Source organism: Nerophis lumbriciformis, linkage group LG22, assembly GCF_033978685.3.
Source record: "Nerophis lumbriciformis linkage group LG22, RoL_Nlum_v2.1, whole genome shotgun sequence".
NCBI classification, from domain to species: Eukaryota; Metazoa; Chordata; class Actinopteri; order Syngnathiformes; family Syngnathidae; genus Nerophis; species Nerophis lumbriciformis.
The window spans coordinates 23,193,539-23,216,190 of NC_084569.2; the positions used below are offsets into that span (position 1 = coordinate 23,193,539).

At 43.6% G+C, this 22,652-nt stretch overlaps 1 protein-coding gene across 1 annotated transcript in view; it reads left to right on the top strand.

Annotated features, from left to right (window-relative positions):
* fam234b (family with sequence similarity 234 member B) overlaps positions 1-22,652 on the top strand; it is a 73,579-nt gene that overhangs the window by 9,240 nt on the left and 41,687 nt on the right. The window contains exons 2-8 of the mRNA XM_061973978.2: positions 7,677-8,156; positions 16,327-16,440; positions 16,504-16,671; positions 19,311-19,426; positions 21,254-21,404; positions 21,483-21,624; positions 21,709-21,903. Coding sequence (XP_061829962.1) covers positions 7,677-8,156; positions 16,327-16,440; positions 16,504-16,671; positions 19,311-19,426; positions 21,254-21,404; positions 21,483-21,624; positions 21,709-21,903 — 1,366 coding nt within the window. The remainder of the gene's footprint in view (positions 1-7,676; positions 8,157-16,326; positions 16,441-16,503; positions 16,672-19,310; positions 19,427-21,253; positions 21,405-21,482; positions 21,625-21,708; positions 21,904-22,652) is intronic.

Sequence of the window (22,652 nt, forward strand, 5' to 3'; positions counted from 1 at the left end):
ATGTATGTGGCAGGTCACACTCCAATTAATAATGGCCGAACGAGGCCAGTCTATGTGCGGGTTATGCTTATGTAACCAGGTTATCCCCAAAATGACGGGCGCGGACCGTGATGGCACGATAAAAAAAATTATTTTCTCACAATGATTACCAGACAAGCGCAGGTTGAGCGGGAGGGTCTGGTGGGTTATACTGGCTAATAGGCGCCCACCTAGAGAATACACACTCTTGGGCACATACAGTTTTACAACTGGAATCTTATGGAGTCTCATGAACTCAAAGTCCAAAAAGTTATCATCTGCTCCTGAGTCAATGAGAGCGCAAATGTCTATTTGCTGGTTAGACCAAGAAAGAGTACCTTTTAGCTGCATTCTGCCTGCGGCCAACGAAGGAGAACGGCGACCTCTGGTGGACGTGTCCTCTGGTGAGTGAGGGCGCACTCTTGGCCGTGCGGCGGGGCGCGGCAGTTCCTTGCAGCGGGAGATGAGGTGATCAGCGGCCCCACAGTATAGGCAGAGTTGGAGGCGAAAACGGCGTTCCCTCTCGGCAGTGGTGAGTCGACGACCTCCCAGTTGCATCGGCTCATCTATCGGCCCCGGATGAGAGGTGTCTTCAGGAACGAGTTGCTCAGTCTTGCAGATGGCAGGTCTAGAAGGCGCTGATTGGCTGCTAGGTGGGGCGTGTCTCCCTCGTCGATCCCTCCTCTCCTCCAATAGGCGGAAGTCGATTTGCACCGCCAGTTCGATGAGATCATCCAGGTTCGTCGGGAGTGACAGCGGGATCATCATGTGACGAATCTCGTCCGCGAGACCCAGGAAGAAGGCGTCCAACAGCGCCGAGGGACCCCAGTCACAGTCGGCGGCCATGGTGCGGAACTCGATCGCGTAATCTGCGACCCGTCGTGAACCCTGTTGTAGCCGGAAAAGGGATCTCACTGCCTCTCTACCTGGGAGTCGTCGTTGGAAGATTTGCTTCAAGGCTTTGGAAAAGTTTGCATATGTGGAGCTGGAGGTGGTCTGACGGTTCCATTCAGCAGTCGCCCAGGTGCCCGCACGGCCAGACAGGTGGGAGATAACAAACGCTACCTTAGCCCGCTCAGAGGTGAAAGCGGAAGCGTTTAGCTCGAAATGTAGTTCACACTGAGTCAGGAATTGTCTTACGTCTTCCTTTTCTCCGGAAAAACGTTTGGGTCGGGATAGCCGTATGTTGCTGGTACTTACGGGTTGTGTAGGCTGGGTGGATGTCTGGTCAGGCACGGTGGTCGAGGTGGGTACAACGGTGGCTAGCAGCATGTTGACTCGCTCCAACATGGTGTCTTGATGCTCCGACAGTCCCTGTAGACCTCGGCTCAGGTGGTCTAGCTGGTCCCCCTGCTGGTTGATCCGTTGAGCCTGGCCTTGTAATGCTCTTTTCCAGGCATCTGTCTCTGCGGGTTCCATAGTTTGGCCGGAACTTTCTGTAACGATCTGGTGTGGTGGATCCCAAGGATGCAGAGACGTTTAGTGTGCTGTCAATAGTCTTTCTCTTTATTCAAGAGGTAGCACACAATAGCAAAAACAAAGGCGATGGTGGCAAACACACACCATGTAAAAACTACCAATATAAATTACCTACAACAAAACAAAAGTGCTAGACAAGGCTAGGAGATATACTTCATGAAAGAAGTAATACTGAAAAAACAAACTACAAAATAAAAGCGCTAGACAAGGCTAGGAAAAATACAAGCAAACCTGAGATGTTTCACGAGACGAACTAGTGAGTCCGCTGGCGAGTCAAAATACAAATGTGCCTGAAGGAAGCAGTCGACAAAGTTCCGGCGCTCACAGGCCGTCAGCAGCCAGGTTAAATAGGCTGCCCCTAATCAATGTCAGGTGTGTGCTGCTGCCTCGCACCAGCTGCACTCCATACTGAGGATGAGAGAGAGAGTGAACATTGTGTGCAAACAACAACAGAAATGAACAGGGAAATTTCAGATTACCACACGTGGCCTCCTACCGGTTGGACGTGCCCTAAACACCTCCCGAGGGAGGCGATCGGGTGGCATCCAGACCAGATGCCCGAACCACCTCATCTGGCTCCTCTCGATGTGGAGGAGCAGCGGCTTTACTTTGAGCTCCCCCCGGATGACAGAGCTTCTCACCCTATCTCTAAGGGAGAGCCCTGCCACCCGGCGGAGTAAACTCATTTCGGCCGCTTGTACCCGTGATCTTGTCCTTTCGGTCATAACCCAAAGCTCATGACCATAGGTGAGGATGGGAACGTAGATCGACCGGTAAATTGAGAGCTTTGCCTTCCGGCTCAGCTCCTTCTTCACCACAACGGATCGATACAGCGTCCGCATTACTGAAGATGCCTCACCGATCCGCCTGTCGATCTCACGATCCACTCTTCCCTCACTCGTGAACAAGACTCCGAGGTACTTGAACTCCTCCACTTGGGGCAGGGTCTCCTCCCCAACCCGGAGATGGCACTCCACCCTTTTCCGAGAGAGAACCATGGACTCGGACTTGGAGGTGCTGATTCTCATCCCAGTCGCTTCACACTCGGCTGCGAACCGATCCAGCGAGAGCTGAAGATCCTGGCCAGATGAAGCCATCAGGACCACATCATCTGCAAAAAGCAGAGACCTAATCCTGCAGCCACCAAACCGGATCCCCTCAACGCCTTGACTGCGCCTAGAAATTCTGTCCATAAAAGTTATGAACAGAATCGGTGACAAAGGGCAGCCTTGGCGGAGTCCAACCCTCACTGGAAACGTGTCCGACTTACTGCCGGCAATGTGGACCAAGCTCTGACACTGATCATACAGGGAGCGGACCGCCAAAATCAGACAGTCCGATACCCCATATTCTCTGAGCACTCTCCACAGGACTTCCCGAGGGACACGGTCGAATGCCTTCTCCAAGTCCACAAAGCACATGTAGACTGGTTGGGCAAACTCCCATGCACCCTCAAGGACCCTGCTGAGAGTATAGAGCTGGTCCACTGTTCAACGACCAGGACGAAAACCACACTGTTCCTCCTGAATCCGAGGTTCGACTATCCGGCGTAGCCTCCTCTCCAGTACACCTGAATAGACCTTATCGGGAAGGCTGAGGAGTGTGATCCCACGATAGTTAGAACACACCCTCCGGTTCCCCTTCTTAAAGAGAGGAACCACCACCCCGGTCTGCCAATCCAGAGGTACCTCCCCCGATGTCCACGCGATGCTGCAGAGTCTTGTCAACCAAGACAGCCCCACAGCATCCAGAGCCTTAAGGAACTCCGGGCGGATCTCATCCACCCTCGGGGACTTGCCACCGAGGAGCTTTTTAACTACCTCGGCAACCTCAGCCCCAGAAATAGAAGAGCCCACCACAGATTCCCCAGGCACTGCTTCCTCATAGGAAGACATGTTGGTGGGATTGAGGAGGTCTTCAAAGTATTCTCTCCACCGATCCACAACATCCGCAGTCGAGGTCAGCAGAACACCATCCTCACCATACACGGTGTTGATAGTGCACTGCTTTCCCCTCCTGAGGCGGCGGATGGTGGCCCAGAATCGCTTTGAAGCCATCCGGAAGTCGTTTTCCATGGCTTCCCCGAACTCCTCCCATGTCCGAGTTTTTGCCTCCGCAACCGCTGAAGCCGCACACCGCTTGGCCTGTCGGTACCTGTCCGCTGCCTCAGGAGTCCTATGAGCCAAAAGAACCCGATAGGACTCCTTCTTCAGCTTGACGGCATCCCTCACCGCCGGTGTCCACCAACGGGTTCTAGGATTACCGCCACGACAAGCACCAACTACCTTGCGGCCACAGCTCCAATCAGCTGCCTCGACAATAGAGGCGCGGAACATGGTCCACTCGGACTCAATGTCCAGCACCTCCCTCGTGACATGCTCAAAGTTCTTCCGGAGGTGGGAATTGAAACTCTCTCTGACAGGAGACTCTGCCAGACGTTCCCAGCAAACCCTCACAATGCGTTTGGGCCTGCCAGGTCTGTCCGGCATCCTCCCCCACCATCGCAGCCAACTCACCACCAGGTGGTGATCGGTTGAAAGCTCCGCCCCTCTCTTCACCCGAGTGTCCAAAACATGAGGCCGCAAATCCGATGACACAACTACAAAGTCGATCATGGAACTGCGGCCTACGGTGTCCTGGTGCCAAGTGCACATATGAACACCCTTATGTTTGAACATGGTCTTCATTATGGACAATCTGTGACGGGCACAAAAGTCCAATAACAAAACACCACTCGGGTTCAGATCCGGGCGGCCATTCTTCCCAATCACGCCTCTCCAGGTTTCACTGTCGCTGCCAACATGAGCATTGAAGTCCCCCAGTAGAACGAGGGAATCACCCGGGGGAGCACTCTCAAGTACTCCCTCGAGCGAATCCAGAAAGGGTGGGTACTCTGAGCTGCCGTTTGGCGCGTAAGCGCAAACCACAGTCAGGACCTGGCCCCCCACCCGAAGGCGGAGGGAAGCTACCCTCTCGTCCACCGGGTTGAACTCCAACGTGCAGGCTCTGAACCGGGGGGCAACAAGAATTGCCACCCCAGCCCGTCGCCTCTCACTGCCGGCAACGCCAGAGTGGAAGAGAGTCCAGCCCCTCTCGAGAGAACTGGTTCCAGAGCCCTTGCTGTGCGTCGAAGTAAGTCCGACTATATCTAGCCGGAACTTCTCGACCTCGCGCACTAGCTCAGGCTCCTTCCCCCCCTAGCGAGGTGACGTTCCACGTCCCAAGAGCTAGCTTCTGTAGCCGAGGATCGGACCGCCAAGTGCCCTGCCTTCGGCTGCCGCCCAGCTCACACTGCACCCGACCTCTATGGCCCCTGCTATGGGTGGTGAGCCCATTGGAGGGGGGACCCACGTTGCCTCTTCGGGCTGTGCCCGGCCGGGCCCCATGGGGACAGGCCCGGCCACCAGGCGCTCGCCATCGTGCCCCGCCTCCGGGCCTGGCTCCAGAGGGGGGCCCCGGTGACCCGCGTCCGGGCGAGGGAAATCTGGGTCCTTTATTTTTATTCTTCATGGAGGTGTCATGACAAGTGATAATGTTTAATGCGGCGCTAATTCTGCATTTAGGGGCGGCGTGGCGCTGTTGGGAGAGTGGCTGTGCCAGCAACCTGAGGGTTCCTGGTTCAATCCCCACCTTCTACCATCCTAGTCACGTCCGTTGTGTCCTTGAGCAAGACACTTCACCCTTGCTCCTGATGGGTCCTGGTTAGCGCCTTGCATGGCAGCTCCCTCCATCAGTGTGTGAATGTGTGTGTGAATGGGTGAATGTGGAAATAGTGTCAAAGCGCTTTGAGTTCCTTAAAAAAGGTAGAAAAGTGCTATACAAGTATAACCCATTTACCATTTACCATTTCAATATCTGGCAAATCTCCTGGGAAAATTTGTCAAAATATGACATTTCTCTACTCCATTTTATACCATTTTTTAAACACTTCATGGATTTAATACATTTTGAGGAACCCTGAAATATTGCAAACATTTAAATAACAATTCTGGGATCGTCACATAGATTATTCCGTATTTTCCGGACTATAGAGCACACACCGGTTGTGCAAATATGCATGAAAAGCCGCACCTACTAAATTTTAGAAGACAAAAAAATCCATATATTAGCCGCACCGGACTATTAATCACAGATATATACGTTGTGTAATTAGTTATTTACACAGAAATATTCTGTAAATGTTTATTTACATACCTTAATTGTTTCCAAACAGTGTCTGTAACACGGCAGTAAAACGACTGAAAACAAAACAGAAGTCATCGTCATAGACCCACTAGCTGCTCAAGTTAGTTCTCCAATCAGCTAAACAGACTCAATAATTCCACGGTGACGGTTTGGTGAATTGACTGAGGAATTTGTGAAACTGAAACAATACAAAAAGAAAAAAAAAAGCACTACCTGTAATGAGCGAACTTGTTCATAAGATGGCGCCATAGCATAAACAATAAAACACTTTGTAGGTGTATTTGCCTATATTTTTTGTAACTATTTACAAAAAAATAGTTGTTGTTGGAGAAAAATCCATATATTAGCCGCACCGGACTATAAGCCGCAGATATATATACGTTGTGAAATGAGTTATCTACACAGAAATATTCTGTAAATGTTTATTTACATACCTTAATTGTTTCCAAACAGTGTCTGTAACACGGCAGTAAAACGACTGAAAACAAAACAGAAGTCATCGTCATAGACCCACTAGCTGCTCAAGTTAGCTCTCCAATCAGCTAAACAGACTCAATAAGTCCACGGTGACGGTTTGGTGAATTGACTGAGGAATTTGTGAAACTGAAACAATACAAAAAGAAAAGAAAAAGCACTACCTGTATTGAGCGAACTTGTTCATAAGATGGCGCCATAGCATAAACAATAAAACACTTTGTAGGTGTATTTGCCTGTATTTTTTGTAACTATTTACAAAACAATAGTTGTTGTTGGAGAAAAATCCATATATTAGCCGCACCGGACTATAAGCCGCAGATATATATACGTTGTGAAATGAGTTATCTACACAGAAATGTGTACCTTAATTGTTTTCAAACGGTGTCTGGAACACGGAAGTAAAATGGCTGATCAAACAAAACAGAAGTCATCGTCATGGACTCAATAGCTGCGCAAGCTAACTCTCCAATCTGCTAAACAGACTCAATAACTCCACAGTGACGTTTTGATCAATTTACTGAGGAATTTGTGAAACTGAAAGAATACAAAAAGAATGCCATTGTAAATTAATAATACTAGCACAGACACACTGTTAGCATATTTGCTAATGCTAACAACGCAAGCTTCATTACATTACAATAGCATGCGCAAATATGCATGAAAACACTCCTACAGACATCACACATGGTTTAGTAAGAATAAATTGTTTTAGTTACAGTATATTGTAAAACTTAAAAACGTTGCTTGGAGTGATGAATGCAGAATCCATACGAGTAGAAACGCTATGGACATCTACAAGACTAAACGTCACTTCTACTTCCGCACTTTCTACCACTTTGTAGGTGTATTTGCCTGTTTTTTTAAAACTATTTATATCATGGCTGTTGTTAGAAAAAAATCTATAAACGAGCAGCACAGTCTTATAAGCCGCAAGGTTCAAAGTGTAAGAAAAAAGTGGCGGCTCTTAGTCCGGAATTTACAGTCGAGGCATTTTTCAAGGTGGCTGACTTCATTTTCTTCCTGGATGTTGCAGAAAGTATGAGAATGTGTGAGCTTCTGCCTGATCTTTTTTACTTTTGTAATACGTCTCCTGTTTTTCAAGATATTTACACAAAGTTTGGATGTTTGTCAGCGGTATCTTTTCTGTCGTCTTCATGTCAATCTCTGTCGCGTTGTTATTCCATTGACTTGCGCAACATGAAACTCGCCGCACTACTTCAGTGCGCTCCCACTCTGAGTGTGGCCGAGGCTTGTCGAGCGGACGACGTTACATTGCGGAAAAACAAAGAAGAAAGAACCCAGAACAGAATGAAGGACAGAAACTGGATTCCCCGTCAAAAAAATTTGACGTTTTGACGTGTAAGCAGAAGAGACGTACTGTACAAGCGACCGCTGCAGGAGGGAGGGAGGAGTCAGGGGGGCGTGGGTGAGAAAAAAGGGACGTGGGTATAAAGGGGTGGTGCTTGAGCAGTGGTTACTTCGTGTCATAAAAAAATGTGATCCTCATTTGTGTGCAGGAAAGAAAGGCTCCGAGCTGGGCGAGTACGACCCGCTCACCCAAGCTGACAGCGAGGATGAGAGTGAAGAGGACGACCTGGTCCTCAATTACCCCCGCAACGGTCTGGGCCGGGACACTCACCTGGGCCCCAGAGGGAGAACCGGGCGACTAGTGGCGGCCGAAGACGGGGAGGCGGAGGACGAGGACGAATGGCGAGAGCGGCCCGCCAGCAAGTCCCGCCCGGACAGAGACGATGGGCGGCACTGGGGCCCTTCAGGGGACGACGTGGGGCAAGCGGGAACATCCGGTCTTCGAGTTCGCGGTACCGATGAGGAAGAGAAAAGGATGAGGAGGAAGAACGCTGCGCGGGCTTCCTGTTTCCTGCTGCCTCTGGTGTGCGCCATGGTGTTGGTGCTGCTTGGCGCGTTCCTCATTCCTTGCCAGAAGGGGGCGCTGGCGAAGAGGCCGCAGTGGGAGAGAAGACAGGGAGATGCAGCAGGTAAATAACTATATCACCAACAATACACATAATTGTAGCATTTTATTGTTAAAACTTATGTTTGACCAGTGGAAAATACACCAAATGTAAATAAGTACCACATTTTACCCCAGATATTTACGTTGTGAAAGGAGTTATTTACACAGAAATATTTATTTACATACCTTCATTGTTTCCAAACTTTGTATTACGGCAGTAAAACGGATGATTAAACAAAACAGAAGTCATCGGCATGGATCCACTAGCTGCGCAAGCTAGCTCTCCAATTAGCTAAACAGACTCAATAAATCCACTATGGCGTTTTGAGGAATTTGTGAAACTGAAACAATACAAAATGCCATTGTAAGTTAATAATACTAATACAGACACTTGTTAGTCTGTTAGCATACGACGCTAGTTCATTATGTTACGATAGCACGTACAGATATGCATGAAAACACTCCTACAGACATCACACATGGGACGGTTTAGTAAATAAGAATAGTTTTAGTTACATTGTAAAACTTATAAACGTTGCTTGGAGTTATGAATTACGAATCCATAAGAGTAAAAACGCTGTGGACGGCTAGAAGATGGAACGGCACTTCTACTTCAGGTTCAAAGCGCTAAATGGAAGGACACTGCAGCACCTACAGTGGGCGAATCCATTCAAAAGATGGCGCCATAGCACAAAAAATAACACACCTTTTCAGTGTCTTTGCTTGTTTTTTGTTTTTTTCAACAATGTGCAATATGGCCGCCAGCAAAGAAAATTCCCCTATTTTATAAGGGTTGAAAGTGTAGGAAAAAAGTAGCGGCCCATAGTCTGGAATTTACAGTAGTTCATACCAAGCCTTACATCCTTTATTTTTTTTATATATATTTTTTTTGTCCTGTCCAGCTTCTCAGGCAAAGTTGATGTAGATGCCCATATCGGCTGTTCAGATTTACTTTACAAAAGAGAAGTGTACGATACTTCTCTTGTTGCCTTATTTGTATTTGACTTTATTAAATGTAGGTGTTAGTACATGTGCCTCACAATACGAAGGTCCTGAGTTCAATCCTGGGCTCGGGATATTTCTGTGTGGAGTTTGCATGTTCTCCCTGTGACTGCGTGGGTTCCCTCCAGGTAATCCGGCTTCCTCCCACCGCCAAAAACATGCAACTGGGGATAGGTTGATTGGCAACACAAAAACAAAATAATTGGCCCTAGTGTGTGAATGTGAGTGTGAATGTTGTCTGTCTATCTGTGTTGGCCCTGCGATGAAGTGGCAACTTGTCCAGGGTGTACACGGCCTTCCGCCCGAATGCAGCTGAGATAGGCTCCAGCACCCCCTGCGACCCCAAAAAAGGACAAGCGGTAGAAAATGGATGGATGGATGGATAAATGTATTTATATTATCATTTGCTGCAGCCGGGCCAGAGCAGGAGGGGATAGAAAGAGGAAAAAAAGGAAGACAGAGGGGGAAATTGTGGGCACAAGAGGGGTATTAGACAGAGAGACAAAAACAACCACAGCAAACACAACAATAACAACAACAACAACAACAATAGAGCAACATCAGCAAATACGACATGTACAAATATGATGGTAAAAGTGATAGCAAAGAAGCATTTAGCGAAATAAAAAATAATACAGAAATGACAATGAGCATTATTGTACTACAAATGGAGCAATACAAATACCATAGGAATAGTGCTATTGATAATGAACAATACCAATAATTTACCTCTATTATCAACAATACAGTTTTTCAAATGCAACAATACATATACGTAATGATAACTAGAGATACGAATGAATGCAGAAAAATGGAGGGGAAGAAAGAGAAGCAACCTATATTAACCTTGTAGATTGTTAAAGTAACAATAGGTTAAGCTTTGTCAGTGTGCCATGTGTTACCCAGTTTACCGTAGGGCAACAACGTTAATATATGATTGATGAAACGTGATTATGTGCATGGGTGTATGTATGTATATGTACTTGTATACATACAGAATGTGTATATGTATGTTTGTACAGTGAATGTATATGTACAGTATGTACTGTATATATGTATGTTTGTACAGTGAATGTATAAGTACAGTATGTGTATGTTTGTACAGTGGATGTGCGTGTCGATGTACGAACTTTGAGTATGTAGGTATGTACTGTATTTGTGTATGTATGTAGGAGCGTAGGTACCGATGTATGTATGTGAGTATATGTGTATTTGTATGTACAATATATTTGACTCCCGGTGTGTGTGGGAGCCAGAGTACGGCCCCAGCCACCCAGAGAGCCCAACCCACAAACAGCAGGTGTGGCGCCCAGGGAACCAGGGACCACCGGCCCCACGCAGCCAGGCCGGCCAGCGACAGGAACCCCACAGCCAGGCCCACCGTGCCGCCCGTAAGAGCCAGCAGCAGGCAGACAGACGCACCCGGCAGAGAACAAGGCACGAGAGAAGCAGGGGACTCTCAGACCTAAAGCCAGCGAGAGACCACACCCCACACGGGCAGAAAGGCGGGACGCCCTGCCCGGGGGGCCCAGGGACTCCCCGCAACCGGACGGGGAGACCGCCCCGGCCCCACCAGCAACCGGCCCCCCACAAGCCCACCCCACCCCCGGAGAGCACGGCCCGCCCCCGGCCATCCCACCCAAGTCGGCCGCCGCAGGACAGCCCAGCACGGGGCCAGGGGAACCACCCACCCCACCCGCTGGGACCCCAATGATGGAGATGGAACAACCAGTAACCGCCTTGTCGATTCCTCCCCCTGAGGGAGGGGAAAAATAAAAAATAATATTAATAAAATATATATATAAAAAAAAAAATTAAGTAATAAATAATAATAACAATTATATATATATATATATATATATATATATATATATATATATATAAATAAAAACAAAATTAAAAGATCACAGACATGCTGACACACAACGTCACTACCCCAGCAGATGGCCGACTCGCAGCACCCCGGAATACCTTGCAGCACCAAGCTACCACAATAGACGCGGGGACTAGACCCAGCAGGCCCCAACCAAGACGGGCACCCGGAAGGAATGGACGGTGGGACCCAGGAGCTCCAGACACGCAGTCCGGATGCAGTAGCCTGAGGCGCCGACCCCCGCCTGACAAGCAGGCCCAGAGCGTACACACATATATATATATATATATATATATATATATATATATACAATATATATATATATATATACATATATATATATATACATACAAACATACACATCTATAAACACACATACCTATACTCATACATGCACACACATATACATACATAACACACACACACTCATATATATATATATATATATATACACAACAACAAATCCATACACAGGCCGGCGGGACAGCGATCAAGTCCCGGCACCCACTGCCCACCGAGAACCAGCCAATCTCCTCCCCCAAGCCCCACAGGTCCGGCCGCGCACCCCCGTCACCCAGGGACAACTCCCGAAACCCGCGTCGGCCGAGAAGGCAATGAGGGGTGCGCCGTACTCCCGAACCCCAACCCGCACATGCATGTGTACAAGGCCCCCAGAGTGTAGTTAAAATTAGGAGGTCAGCCGTTACAGCCGACCTCCAGTCCCTATTGATGTGTGTACTGTAGCGTGAGTGAGATATGTATGCTTGTGGGAACTAATAATGCAATTAAAATTGGGGGACATCCTTAAAGACACAAAAAGTATAACATTGTAAGTTAATAATACTAACACAGGCACTTGTAAACATGTTAGCATACTACGCTAGCTTCATTACATTACGATAGCATGTACAAATATGCATGGGACGGTTTAGTAAGTAAGAATTGTTTGTTATTTTATAAAACTTACAAACGTTGCTTGGAGTGATGAATGAAGAATCCATACTAGGAGAAACACTATGGACGGCTAGAAGACGGAATGGATGGACGGCTAGAAGACGGAATGACACTTCTACTTGCGGTTCAAAGCGCTAAATGGAAGGACACTGCTGCACCTGCAGTAGGCCAACTCGTCCAAAAGATGGCGCCATAGCACAAACAATAACACACCTTTTCAGTGTTTTTTTTGTTTGTTTGTTTTTTAACTATTTGCAATATGGCCGTCAGCAAAGAAAAATCCCCTATTTTATAAGTCGCAGGGTTGAAAGTGTAGCAAAAATGTAGCGGCTTATAGTCTGGAATTTACAGTAGTTCATACCAAGCCGTATATCCTTAAAGACACAAAAAGTATAACATTGTAAGTTAATAATAACACTTGTAAACATCTAAGCATATTAGCTAATGCTAACGACGCTTGCTTGATTAGTTTACCATAGCACTAGGAGTGTAACGGTACGTGTATTTGTATTGAACCGTTTCGGTTCGGAGGTGTACCGAACGAGTACACATGCTAGCAGCGACCGGGCTAGGACAACATGTAAAAGCCAGAGCTGGAAGACCCTCCTGCCCCCTTTGGCTGCGCGATACAACAATGGAGGACAGAGGTTTGCCGACATTGTTCAGCAGCTGCTTCTGACAACACGTCAAACATGTGTTGCACCTTTCCTGCTTCCGGCTCCCAGACCGTAGTCGAGGAGCGCAGGGGAGACACTCCTCCAGGGCCGAATTATTCTCGGGGGCAACACTTTTCACTCTACCCGGCAGTGGGTCTCCACAGCTCCGGACTCCAGGGTAAATGACGAGTCCGGCGATTAGTTGCAAATCGTGGCTTTATTGAGGTCTTGCACACAGCCAATCTAACAAAACACTAGCCACTCCCCGCACTAGGCTACCGCTCCCTCACCTCGCTCGCCTACACACTCACCTCACATGCTGTCACATATTAAAGGGCCACACACACACATGCGCTACTCTCATAACACATGCTAACCCATTTGAAGCGTCATCACCGCATTCAAGCAGCCTCTCCTCGGCGAGTCAGGCAGGGCTAAAGCAATAACAAATGTTTTTATAGCAGCAGATATAAGTCCATATTGCATTAAAAACTAGCTTTTGACCCACTTCTATGGTGGAAGAACAATGAGCCCATATATCCTCTTACTGTCAAGTTAGCCAGGCTGGGGGGGGAAAGAAAGGTTAATCTGAGGCTGAGTTGACTTGAAACTGTTTAATGTTGCACTTTTTATATGTAGTTTTGTCATTTTATTTAATCTGAGCAACAACTTGAGGCAGTTTAATGTTGATTAACGTGGACCCCGACTTAAACAAGTTGAAAAACTTATTGGGGTGTTACCATTTAGTGGTCAATTGTACGGAATATGTACTGTACTGTGCAATCTACTAATACAAGTCTCAATCAATCAATCAATAAAAGCACTTTATATTTAGAAAGGTTTTGTTAAGAAACCATTCTGAGCCCTATCTTATTTAATTTTTGTTTTGTATATGTTGACCACATTAACCCTAGCAATGGACCCTGTGTGTATATGTATGTTATGCCATTGTTTACAAATTTGGTAAATAAATAACCAAAAAAAAATATATTTTGTTGTTTTCTTACTGTACCGAATGAACCGAAGCCTGACCTCTAAACCGAGGTACGTACCGAACCGAAATTTTTGTGTACCGTTACACCCCTAGATAGCACGTACAAATATGCATGAAAACACTCCTACAGACATCACACATGGGACAGTTCAGTAAATATGAATAGTTTTAGTTATATTGTAAAACAATCCATAATTTATCCGCACAATTTTATAAGCCGCAGGAAGTAGCGGCTTATAGCCCGGAATTTACAGTAGTTCATACCAAGTCATATATCCTTAAAGACACAAAAAGTATAACATTGTAAGTTAATAATACTAACACAGACACTTGTAAACCTGTTAGCATATTAGCTAATGCTAACAACTCTAGCTTGATTACATTACGATAGCACGTACAAATATGCAGGAAAACACTCCTACAGACATCACACATGGCACGATCTAGTAAGTAAGAATTGTTTTAGTTATATTGTAAAACTTGCGAACGTTGCTTGGAGTAATGAATGAAGAATCCATACGAGTAGAAACGCTACAGACGGCTAGAAGACGGAATCGCACTTCTACTTCCGGTACAAAGCGCTAAATGGAAGTACACTGCTGCACCTGCGGTGGGCAAACTCATCCCAAAGATGACACCATATCACACCTTCTCAGAGTCTTTGCTTGTTTTTTTTTTTCAACTATTTGCAATAGGGCCGATAATTCATAATTTTCAAAAATAGATTAAACTTTTTTAATTTATTTTGTTTTTTCAACAATGTTTAATGTAAAATCAATAATACAAATTGTTTTTTAGGACATGCAGCTTTTCCAATCTCTAACGTGTTTAATTATGTTTTTTGGAATCGCATCGCCATCTCGGGAATCTGAATCAGATCAAATCGTTAGATGCCCAAAGATTCACATCCCTAATATCCAAAAGCACACTATTGTTTATTTGGTACTAGGAGGCTATGGAAACTGCTGTTCTTTTTTCAATTTCGAGTTCCCTCTTGGCAGCTGACACTAGTGATGTGCGATACCACTGATTTTTTGTCCCATCCGATACCAAGTAAGATTCAGGCTGGTATCGGTGATACCGATTTGATACCGATACTTTGTGCAAATATACCCAAAGTGTCTGCAAAAATTTTAAAAGTTGTGTACTTTTAAATATATTTCTAAAAAACAACAGTAAAAATGTAAGAAAAACATTGGAATGTAATGTAATGTTTTAACTAATAATATACTTGGTCACCTATAACACAACATTTTGCTTTATATATATATATATATATATATATGTGTATATATATATATATATATATATATATATATATATATATATATATATATATATATAAAATGTTTTTAGCATTTAAAAACAAAATAAAATATAATCTAAATTGAGTTAATTAAAAATAAAATAATACTAACTTATAAATTAATTAGAAAAATGACAACAGCAATAATAAACACTGTTAAAAATGTGTAACTGAACATTAATATTTTTGTACAGGCAGAATTTTTGACACACTAGGTTATGCAGTTACACAATCATATTATTATTTTTAATTCTACAGCAACATCAAGGGTTGGAATTGGTGGTTATCCATCCATCCATTTTTTACCGCTTGTCCCTTTTGGGGTCGCGGGGGCTCGCTGGAGGCTATCTCAGCTACAATCGGGCGGAAGGCGGGGTACACCCTAGACAAGTCGCCACCTCATCACAGGGCCAACACAGATAGACAGACAACATTCACACTCACATTCACACACTAGGGCCCATTTAGTGTTGTCAATCAACATAAATGATTCCCGGGCGTGGCCACCGCTGCTGCTCACTGCTCCCCTCACCTCCCAGGGGGTGATCAAGGGTGATGGGTCAAATGCAGTACATAGTGTGGGTACTTTAAATTTAACTTTAAAAATGTAAGAAAAAAAGAGCAAAACATTGGAATGTAATGAGAAAACAGTTTTTTTAAACTAGTAATATACTTGATCACCTATAACACAAAGTTTTGTCTTTAAATATCTATAATATCTGTTTTTAGCATGTAAAAAAAAAATATCTCTCTCTCTTTGAAGCTTTTGAAGTTAAAAATAAAATGTACTTGAAATATAAACCAAGTTTAGTTAATTTAAAAAAATGGAATACTAATTTTATGAATGAATTAGAAAAATGACAACAACCATAATAAACACTTAATTGTGTAACTGAACATTAATATTTTTGTACAGGCACAATTTTTGACACACTAGGTCATGCAGTGACACAATCGTTTTATTAAGATTTGTATTCTATTTATAGATGGGGGGGGAAAAAACAACAGTAAAAATGTAAGAAAAATGTTCTAATAATATACGTCTATAATACAAATTTGACACAATATCTGTTTTTGCATATTTTAAATAAAAAATATCTTGGTGGAAAAAGTTTGGACATCCAGAACTAAAATGTTAGAAGTATTTTTGATTTGAGAATCGATATTATAGCATAAAGATCTGGTATCGGTGGTATTGTTATTTCAGTATCGATGCACACATCACTAGCTGATAGTGAAGAGAATTTTGTGCAAAAAGGTGTTGAAGCGCAGTGATCTTAAAGTGTTAAAAACATTTTCATGGTGGTATGGAGAATTGTGGAGTTGGTATCGTACGGACTCCTGCAGTTCTGTTGTCATGACAACCTTGACGGTCACTGACGATGTTCTGTGTGTGTTTACTTCCAGGTGTGACTCCACCTGCCCTGGCGTTATGGGATGTGGACGGGGACTCGGTGGATGACGTGCTACTCAGTGTGAGCGAGTGCACCAACGACACACGTGTCACTCAAGGAACCAAAAGTAAGGTGAATCCCGATCCTGAATCCTGACCTGTTTTAACGAGGTGTGGTGTCGCCGCACCAGTCCACAGTGCCGTGGTCCTGTCCGGCGCCACGGGCCAGGTGCTCTGGACGAAAGTCACGTTGGAGTCGGTCATGTACGTCCAATGTGGTCTCCGGATCAGCGCCCGGCCAACACCCGTGTGTCTCCTCATCGGCAAGTCCGTCATCACGGCTGTGAACGGCACCACAGGTTCAAACACTTTCATTTTTCAGTCTTACTCATTAATTATTAATGCAGTCGTGGAACAATATGAACGTTTCATATCACTATTATTGTTCCAAAATGAACGTTTCATATCACTATTATTGTACCAAAATGAACGTTTCATATCACTATTATTGTTCCGAATTGAATGTTTCATATCACTATTATTGTTCCAAAATGAACGTTTCACATCGCTATTATTGTTCCAAAATGAACGTTTCACATCGCTATTATTGTTCCAAAATGAACGTTTCATATCACTATTATTGTTTCAAAATGAACATTTCATATAGGGCTGGGCGATATATCGATATACTCGATATATCGCGGGTTTGTCTGTGTGATATAGAAAATTACTATATCGTGATATTCGAGTACACATTCTCACGCAGTTGCTTTTAGTTGCGGGCATTACACAGCATGCGTTTTCCACTCTTTCTTGTCTCTCCTTCTCACAGAGACATACAAACAAGCGCACCTTCTTACATACGTCACGTGTGCAACGTCACACGCTCCTGCGGAGCAGACAGGTAGCAACATGGTAACGTTAGCTGTGATGCTAACGGTGCGGTGCGGGTGGTAATACGAGAGAAAGAAGGTGCGAATCTGGTAACAAATGGAGGAAGAATTATTTCCCGAGAAAAACAGCATCCATCGTCTGGTGGTGGTTTGACTTCAAGCGGGAATATGTTGAACATTTATGCGGCAAGAGCATTGCTACAAAAAGTAGCACCACTGCTAATGTAGCATCATTTGAAAAGTCACCCGCTAGAGAATGAAGAGTGCTTAAAACTCTGCATGTCAACATCTCCGTTCAGTGCCACACCAACAAAATGCCAAAGCAACTATTTCCAGATCAACACCGTATGAACACAAAATCAACAACAGAAGGAGATAATGTCCGCAGGAACCTACCACATAGCGAAGGACATACACTATTTGATTTCCTATTATGCAGCTAATTTTTATTTGACAGTTATTGAAATATCTTGTGTGACATCATGCACAAAAGTGCACTTTATTTGTTTTAAACTATTGTAGTGGCGTTCTGTACAAAAAGTGCACTTTAATTGAGTGTTGTTTTGATATGTCATCTTAGTGACATCATGCACAAAAGTACACTAATAGCTTGTTTTAAAATGTCTCTGACAATCTTGCACTTTCTGTTTTGAAATGACATGAATGTTTGTGCCACTGCTTAATAACTGTTTAATAAATACAGTTTTGGTAAATTGACTTAGTTGTGATTTCCCTCTCTGCATGAATGTTTAAAATGAGCATATATTAATGCAGTATAAACAAGAATGTTTTAATGTAGACAGATAGAATCATCACACTGGTGTGATTATATGCATCAAGTGTTAATTCAAGGCTAAGGCAATATATCGAGATATATATCGTGTATCGTGACATGGCCTAAAAATATCGAGATATTAATAAAAGGCCATATCGCCCAGCCCTAGTTTCATACCACTATTATTGTTCCAAAATGAACGTTTCATATCACTATTATTGTTCTAAAATAAATGTTTCATATCACTATTATTGTTCCAAAATGAATGTTTCATATCACTCTTATTGTTCCAAAATGAACTCTTCATATTACGATTATTGTTCCAAAATGAACTCTTGATATCACTATTATTGTTCCTAAATGAACATTTCATATCACTATTATTGTTCCAAAATGAACGTTTCATATCAATATTGTTGTTCCAAAATGAAAGTTTCATATCACTACTATTGTTCCAAAATGAACGTTTCATATCACTATTATTGTTCCAAAATGAACGTTTCATATCACTATTATTGTTCCAAAATAAACGTTTCTTATCACTATTATTGTTCCAAAATGAACGTTTCATATCACTATTATTGTTCCAAAATGAACGTTTCATATCACTATTATTGTTCCAAAATTAACGTTTCATATCACTATTATTGTTCCAAAATGAACATGTGATATCACTATTAGTGTTGAAAAATGAATATTTGATATCACTATTACTGTACCAAAATTAACGTTTCATATCGCTATTATTGTTTAAAAATTAACATTTCATATCACTATTAGTGTTCCAAAATGAACGTTTCATATCACTATTAGTGTTCCAAAATGAACATTTGATAACACTATTATTGTACCAAAATGAACATTTCATATCACTATTATTGTTCCTAAATGAACGTTTCATATCACTAGCTAGCTATCAGCACACAAGCTGCCAGCTAGCTATCAGCGTGATAGCTAATCAGCAGCACACAAATTGCAAGCTTGCCGTCAGTGTGATAGCTGTTCAGTTCATTTGTGAACTGCTGAGAGCGATCTAGAGCGCTAGTTCTTGTTGATAATTAAGAGACAATAAGGTTATCGTCACATTTCAACATCTCTAATACGTAAATGCTTCCTCTTTGCTAGGTCAGCACTGTTCTTAATTGTCTTACCCTGTATCGATAACATGTAAATAAATAAATGCATGTAAACTAGCAAGTAAATGTTTTTATACTACATTACCCAGAAGGCTTATCACCGTAGACAGGAACAGGAAGTAGGTTCAAGGTACATGGGAAGACGACAGTTGTGCCGTTTGAGCAATTAAGAAGTTCTCTCTCTCCCTTCACAGGGAAGAACCTGTGGTCTGTCCTGCTGAAGAACATCGAGTCCCAGGCGGTCTTACTCCCAGACCTCCAGGAGGACTCCATCCCAGACCTGCTCATAGCCACCCTGCCTGCAGATGAGGTACTTCACACCCGCCACATTCCATTTCTGGCTCTCTTCTGAAGGTTTGTCTGTCACAGCAATGGAGGATTTATTTGTCATTGCACTTAAAAAGTACAACACTATTTGTTTATAGTCAAGCCATCCAAGAAAGGCCAGTACAATATGATGGGGGCACAGGGCAGGAAGGGTCGCCACGTGGGGCCATGTAAAAAGTTAAATTACGATGTCTGGGTTACCTGGCTAATTGTCCGTTCCTGGCCCTCAAATTGATCATAACTTCTCCTTGCAGAGCGGAAAGCTTCTCCAGGAGGTTTTCCAGTTTAGTTCAGTCCAGTATCCGATAGGCTTGGGATGATATATTGACCTACAAATTATTGCCGATAAATTATATTATTTTCAACATTATTTTGAGAGCAAATTACCAACCGATGTACAAAAGCCAAAACCAGTGAAGTTGGCACGTTGTGTAAATGGTAAATAAAAACAGAATACAATGATTTACAAATCCTTTTCAACTTATATTCAATTGAATACACTGCAAAGACCAGATACTTAATGTTCGAACTGGGAAACTTTGTTATTTTTTGGCAAAGAAGACTGAGAAAGTTGAGGAATGCTCATCAAACATTTATTTGAACAGGCTAATTGGGAACACGTGGGTGCCATGATTGGGTATAAAAGCAGCTTCCATGAAATGCTCAGTCATTCACAAACTAGGATGGGGCGAGGGTGACCACTTTGTGAACAAATGCGTGGGCAAATTGTCCAACAGTTTAAGAACAATATTTCTCAACCAGCTATTGCAAGGAATTTAGGGATTTCACCATCTACGGTCCGTAATATCCTCAAAAGGTTCAGAGAATCTGGAGAAATCACTGCATGTAAGCAGCAAGGCTGAAAACCAACATTGAATGCCTGTGACCTTCGATACCTGAGGCGGTACTGCATCAAAAAGCGACATCGGTGTGTAAAGGATATCATCACATGGGCTCAGGAACACTTTAGAAAACCACTGTCAGTAACTACAGTTGGTCGCTACATCTGTAAGTGCAAGTTAAAACTCTACTATGCAGAGCCAGAAATATACTGATATAGACATGATGTGGCATACAAGCCACTGCGCATGTGATCCAACACACACACACACACACACACACACACACAGAAAATAAGCAGATATTAACAGTAAATGAACAAGTACTTTAATAATCAATTTTTACAGTTTGTCCCTCATAATGTAGACAAAATAATAGAATGATAAATGACACAATATGTTACTGCATACATCAGCAGACTAATTAGTAGTCTTTGTTTGTTTACTTACTAATAAAAGACAAGTTGTCTCGTATGTTCACTATTTTATTTAAAGACAGACTTAACATAATAAACATATGTTTAATGTACCCTAATATTTTTTATTCAAATAAAGACAATAATTAATTTTTTTGTGGTGCCCTTTATTTAGAAAAGTATCGAAATACATTTTGGTACCGGTACAATATCGGGACAACCCTACACCAGGGCAAGGTTCAGTCCAATCAGCAGGTGCCCAGTTATCATAATTCCAAATAGGTAGATAACTTCCACGCCCCCAACATAAAGACTGGCCAGGCACACAACCTCCACTTCTCCCAGCACACGTTCCGTCAGGACAGAGGGGTTCTTGTCAATTTAACGAAACAAAGAGTTGTTTTTGTCATTATTGATAGTCTGTATCAGTTGGTTGTGACATTGCTATATTGAAGTTCTCAGATATTTATTTCTATTTAAAAAGAGACAACACTGTTTGAATCGAGTCCGGATCCAAGTCTCTCGAGGATTGATGACATACTCGATCCCTCTCAGGCTCTGGATCTCTCTCTGACTCTAAAGTCGGGGCTGACTGGAGAAACTCTGGGACAGTCCGTGTCCTTCAACCTCACAGGACAAGGGAAGCTGATCGGACCACTTCTGCACCAGACACAGCAAGGGGCGGCCTACATCCTGTTCGGCCTTGGTAGAGACGTCTTCCCAGCTGGACACCTTGTCGTGATAATCCAGTCCACATGTGTCACACCTGTGTCTGCCTCCTCAGGTAACGTGGTGGCCGTCTCTCTGCGCGATGTCTACATCCGTGCAACCGGCAAGTCGCCCATGGCTCAGGCGCTCTGGCGGAAGGATCCAGGATGGGAGAGTCTCGATAAAACTAATTCCTCTTCCTTCATACACATTTTCAGGTCGGCCAAACAAAACATTCATAAAAAGACGTAAATAAAAGCGCAATTGAACCCTAACACAAAGCATCCTTTCTAATCTATTAGAGGATCAGAGCGTGTGGACTTCCTGCTCCCCCTGGTGGCCGGTTTGGGCAGCTGCGACAACAACCTGGACACGGTCGCCAACCTGAACTCCAGCAAGAGCGACTGGGTGCTGGTGTACGGCTCCAGCAAACTCTCCGTGCTCAGACAGAGGGACGTACGAAAACAGTGGACCTTTAACTCCGCCCCCATCCACAGGTGCGTCACGCTTAGGGTTGTACGGTATACAGGTACTAATAAAGTACCACGGTACTAATACATTAAAAACGGTATTATACTGCTTCTGAAAAATAAATTTCCATTTTTGTGACATTGCTGGTTTTACGAGCAGAGGAGCATGTTCGGCATCGCACACACACAGAGTACTTACAAGTAGACACAGTGTGTAGACAGAAAATGGAGAATGGACGTATTTTGGCCTAAAAACTAAAGATAAACATGAAGTTATAACACTGAAACACCCTCAGGAAGAGGTGCTCTAAGACATGGCTAGCTAGCTAGCGGCTAACATCCATCCACAGTGTTTTAGCTACTTCTAAAAGACTAATCCTGGCCTCCATGGCGACAAATAAAGTAAGTTTCTTACAAGTATCATTATCACTGCAGGATGAAGAATAGCTAAACGTGCTTCACTTCAATAGCTCACTGCTAACAGCAAGCTAGCGCTCCTGAATGTAAACAAATGCGATGAGTGGATCTACACCTGACATCCACTGTAATGATACCAAGTACAATAGCGTATCTCGTCGATACTACTATAATATATACTTTTTTCCTTTTTTAATTCTAAATATGTTTATAAACTATCGGATACCTAAATTTGTGGTATCATCCAAAACTAATGTAAAGTATCAAACAACAGAAGAATAAGTGTTTATCACATTTTAATAGAAGTGTAGATAGAACATGTTGAAACAGTTATTATCAGTAAATGAACAAGTAAATTA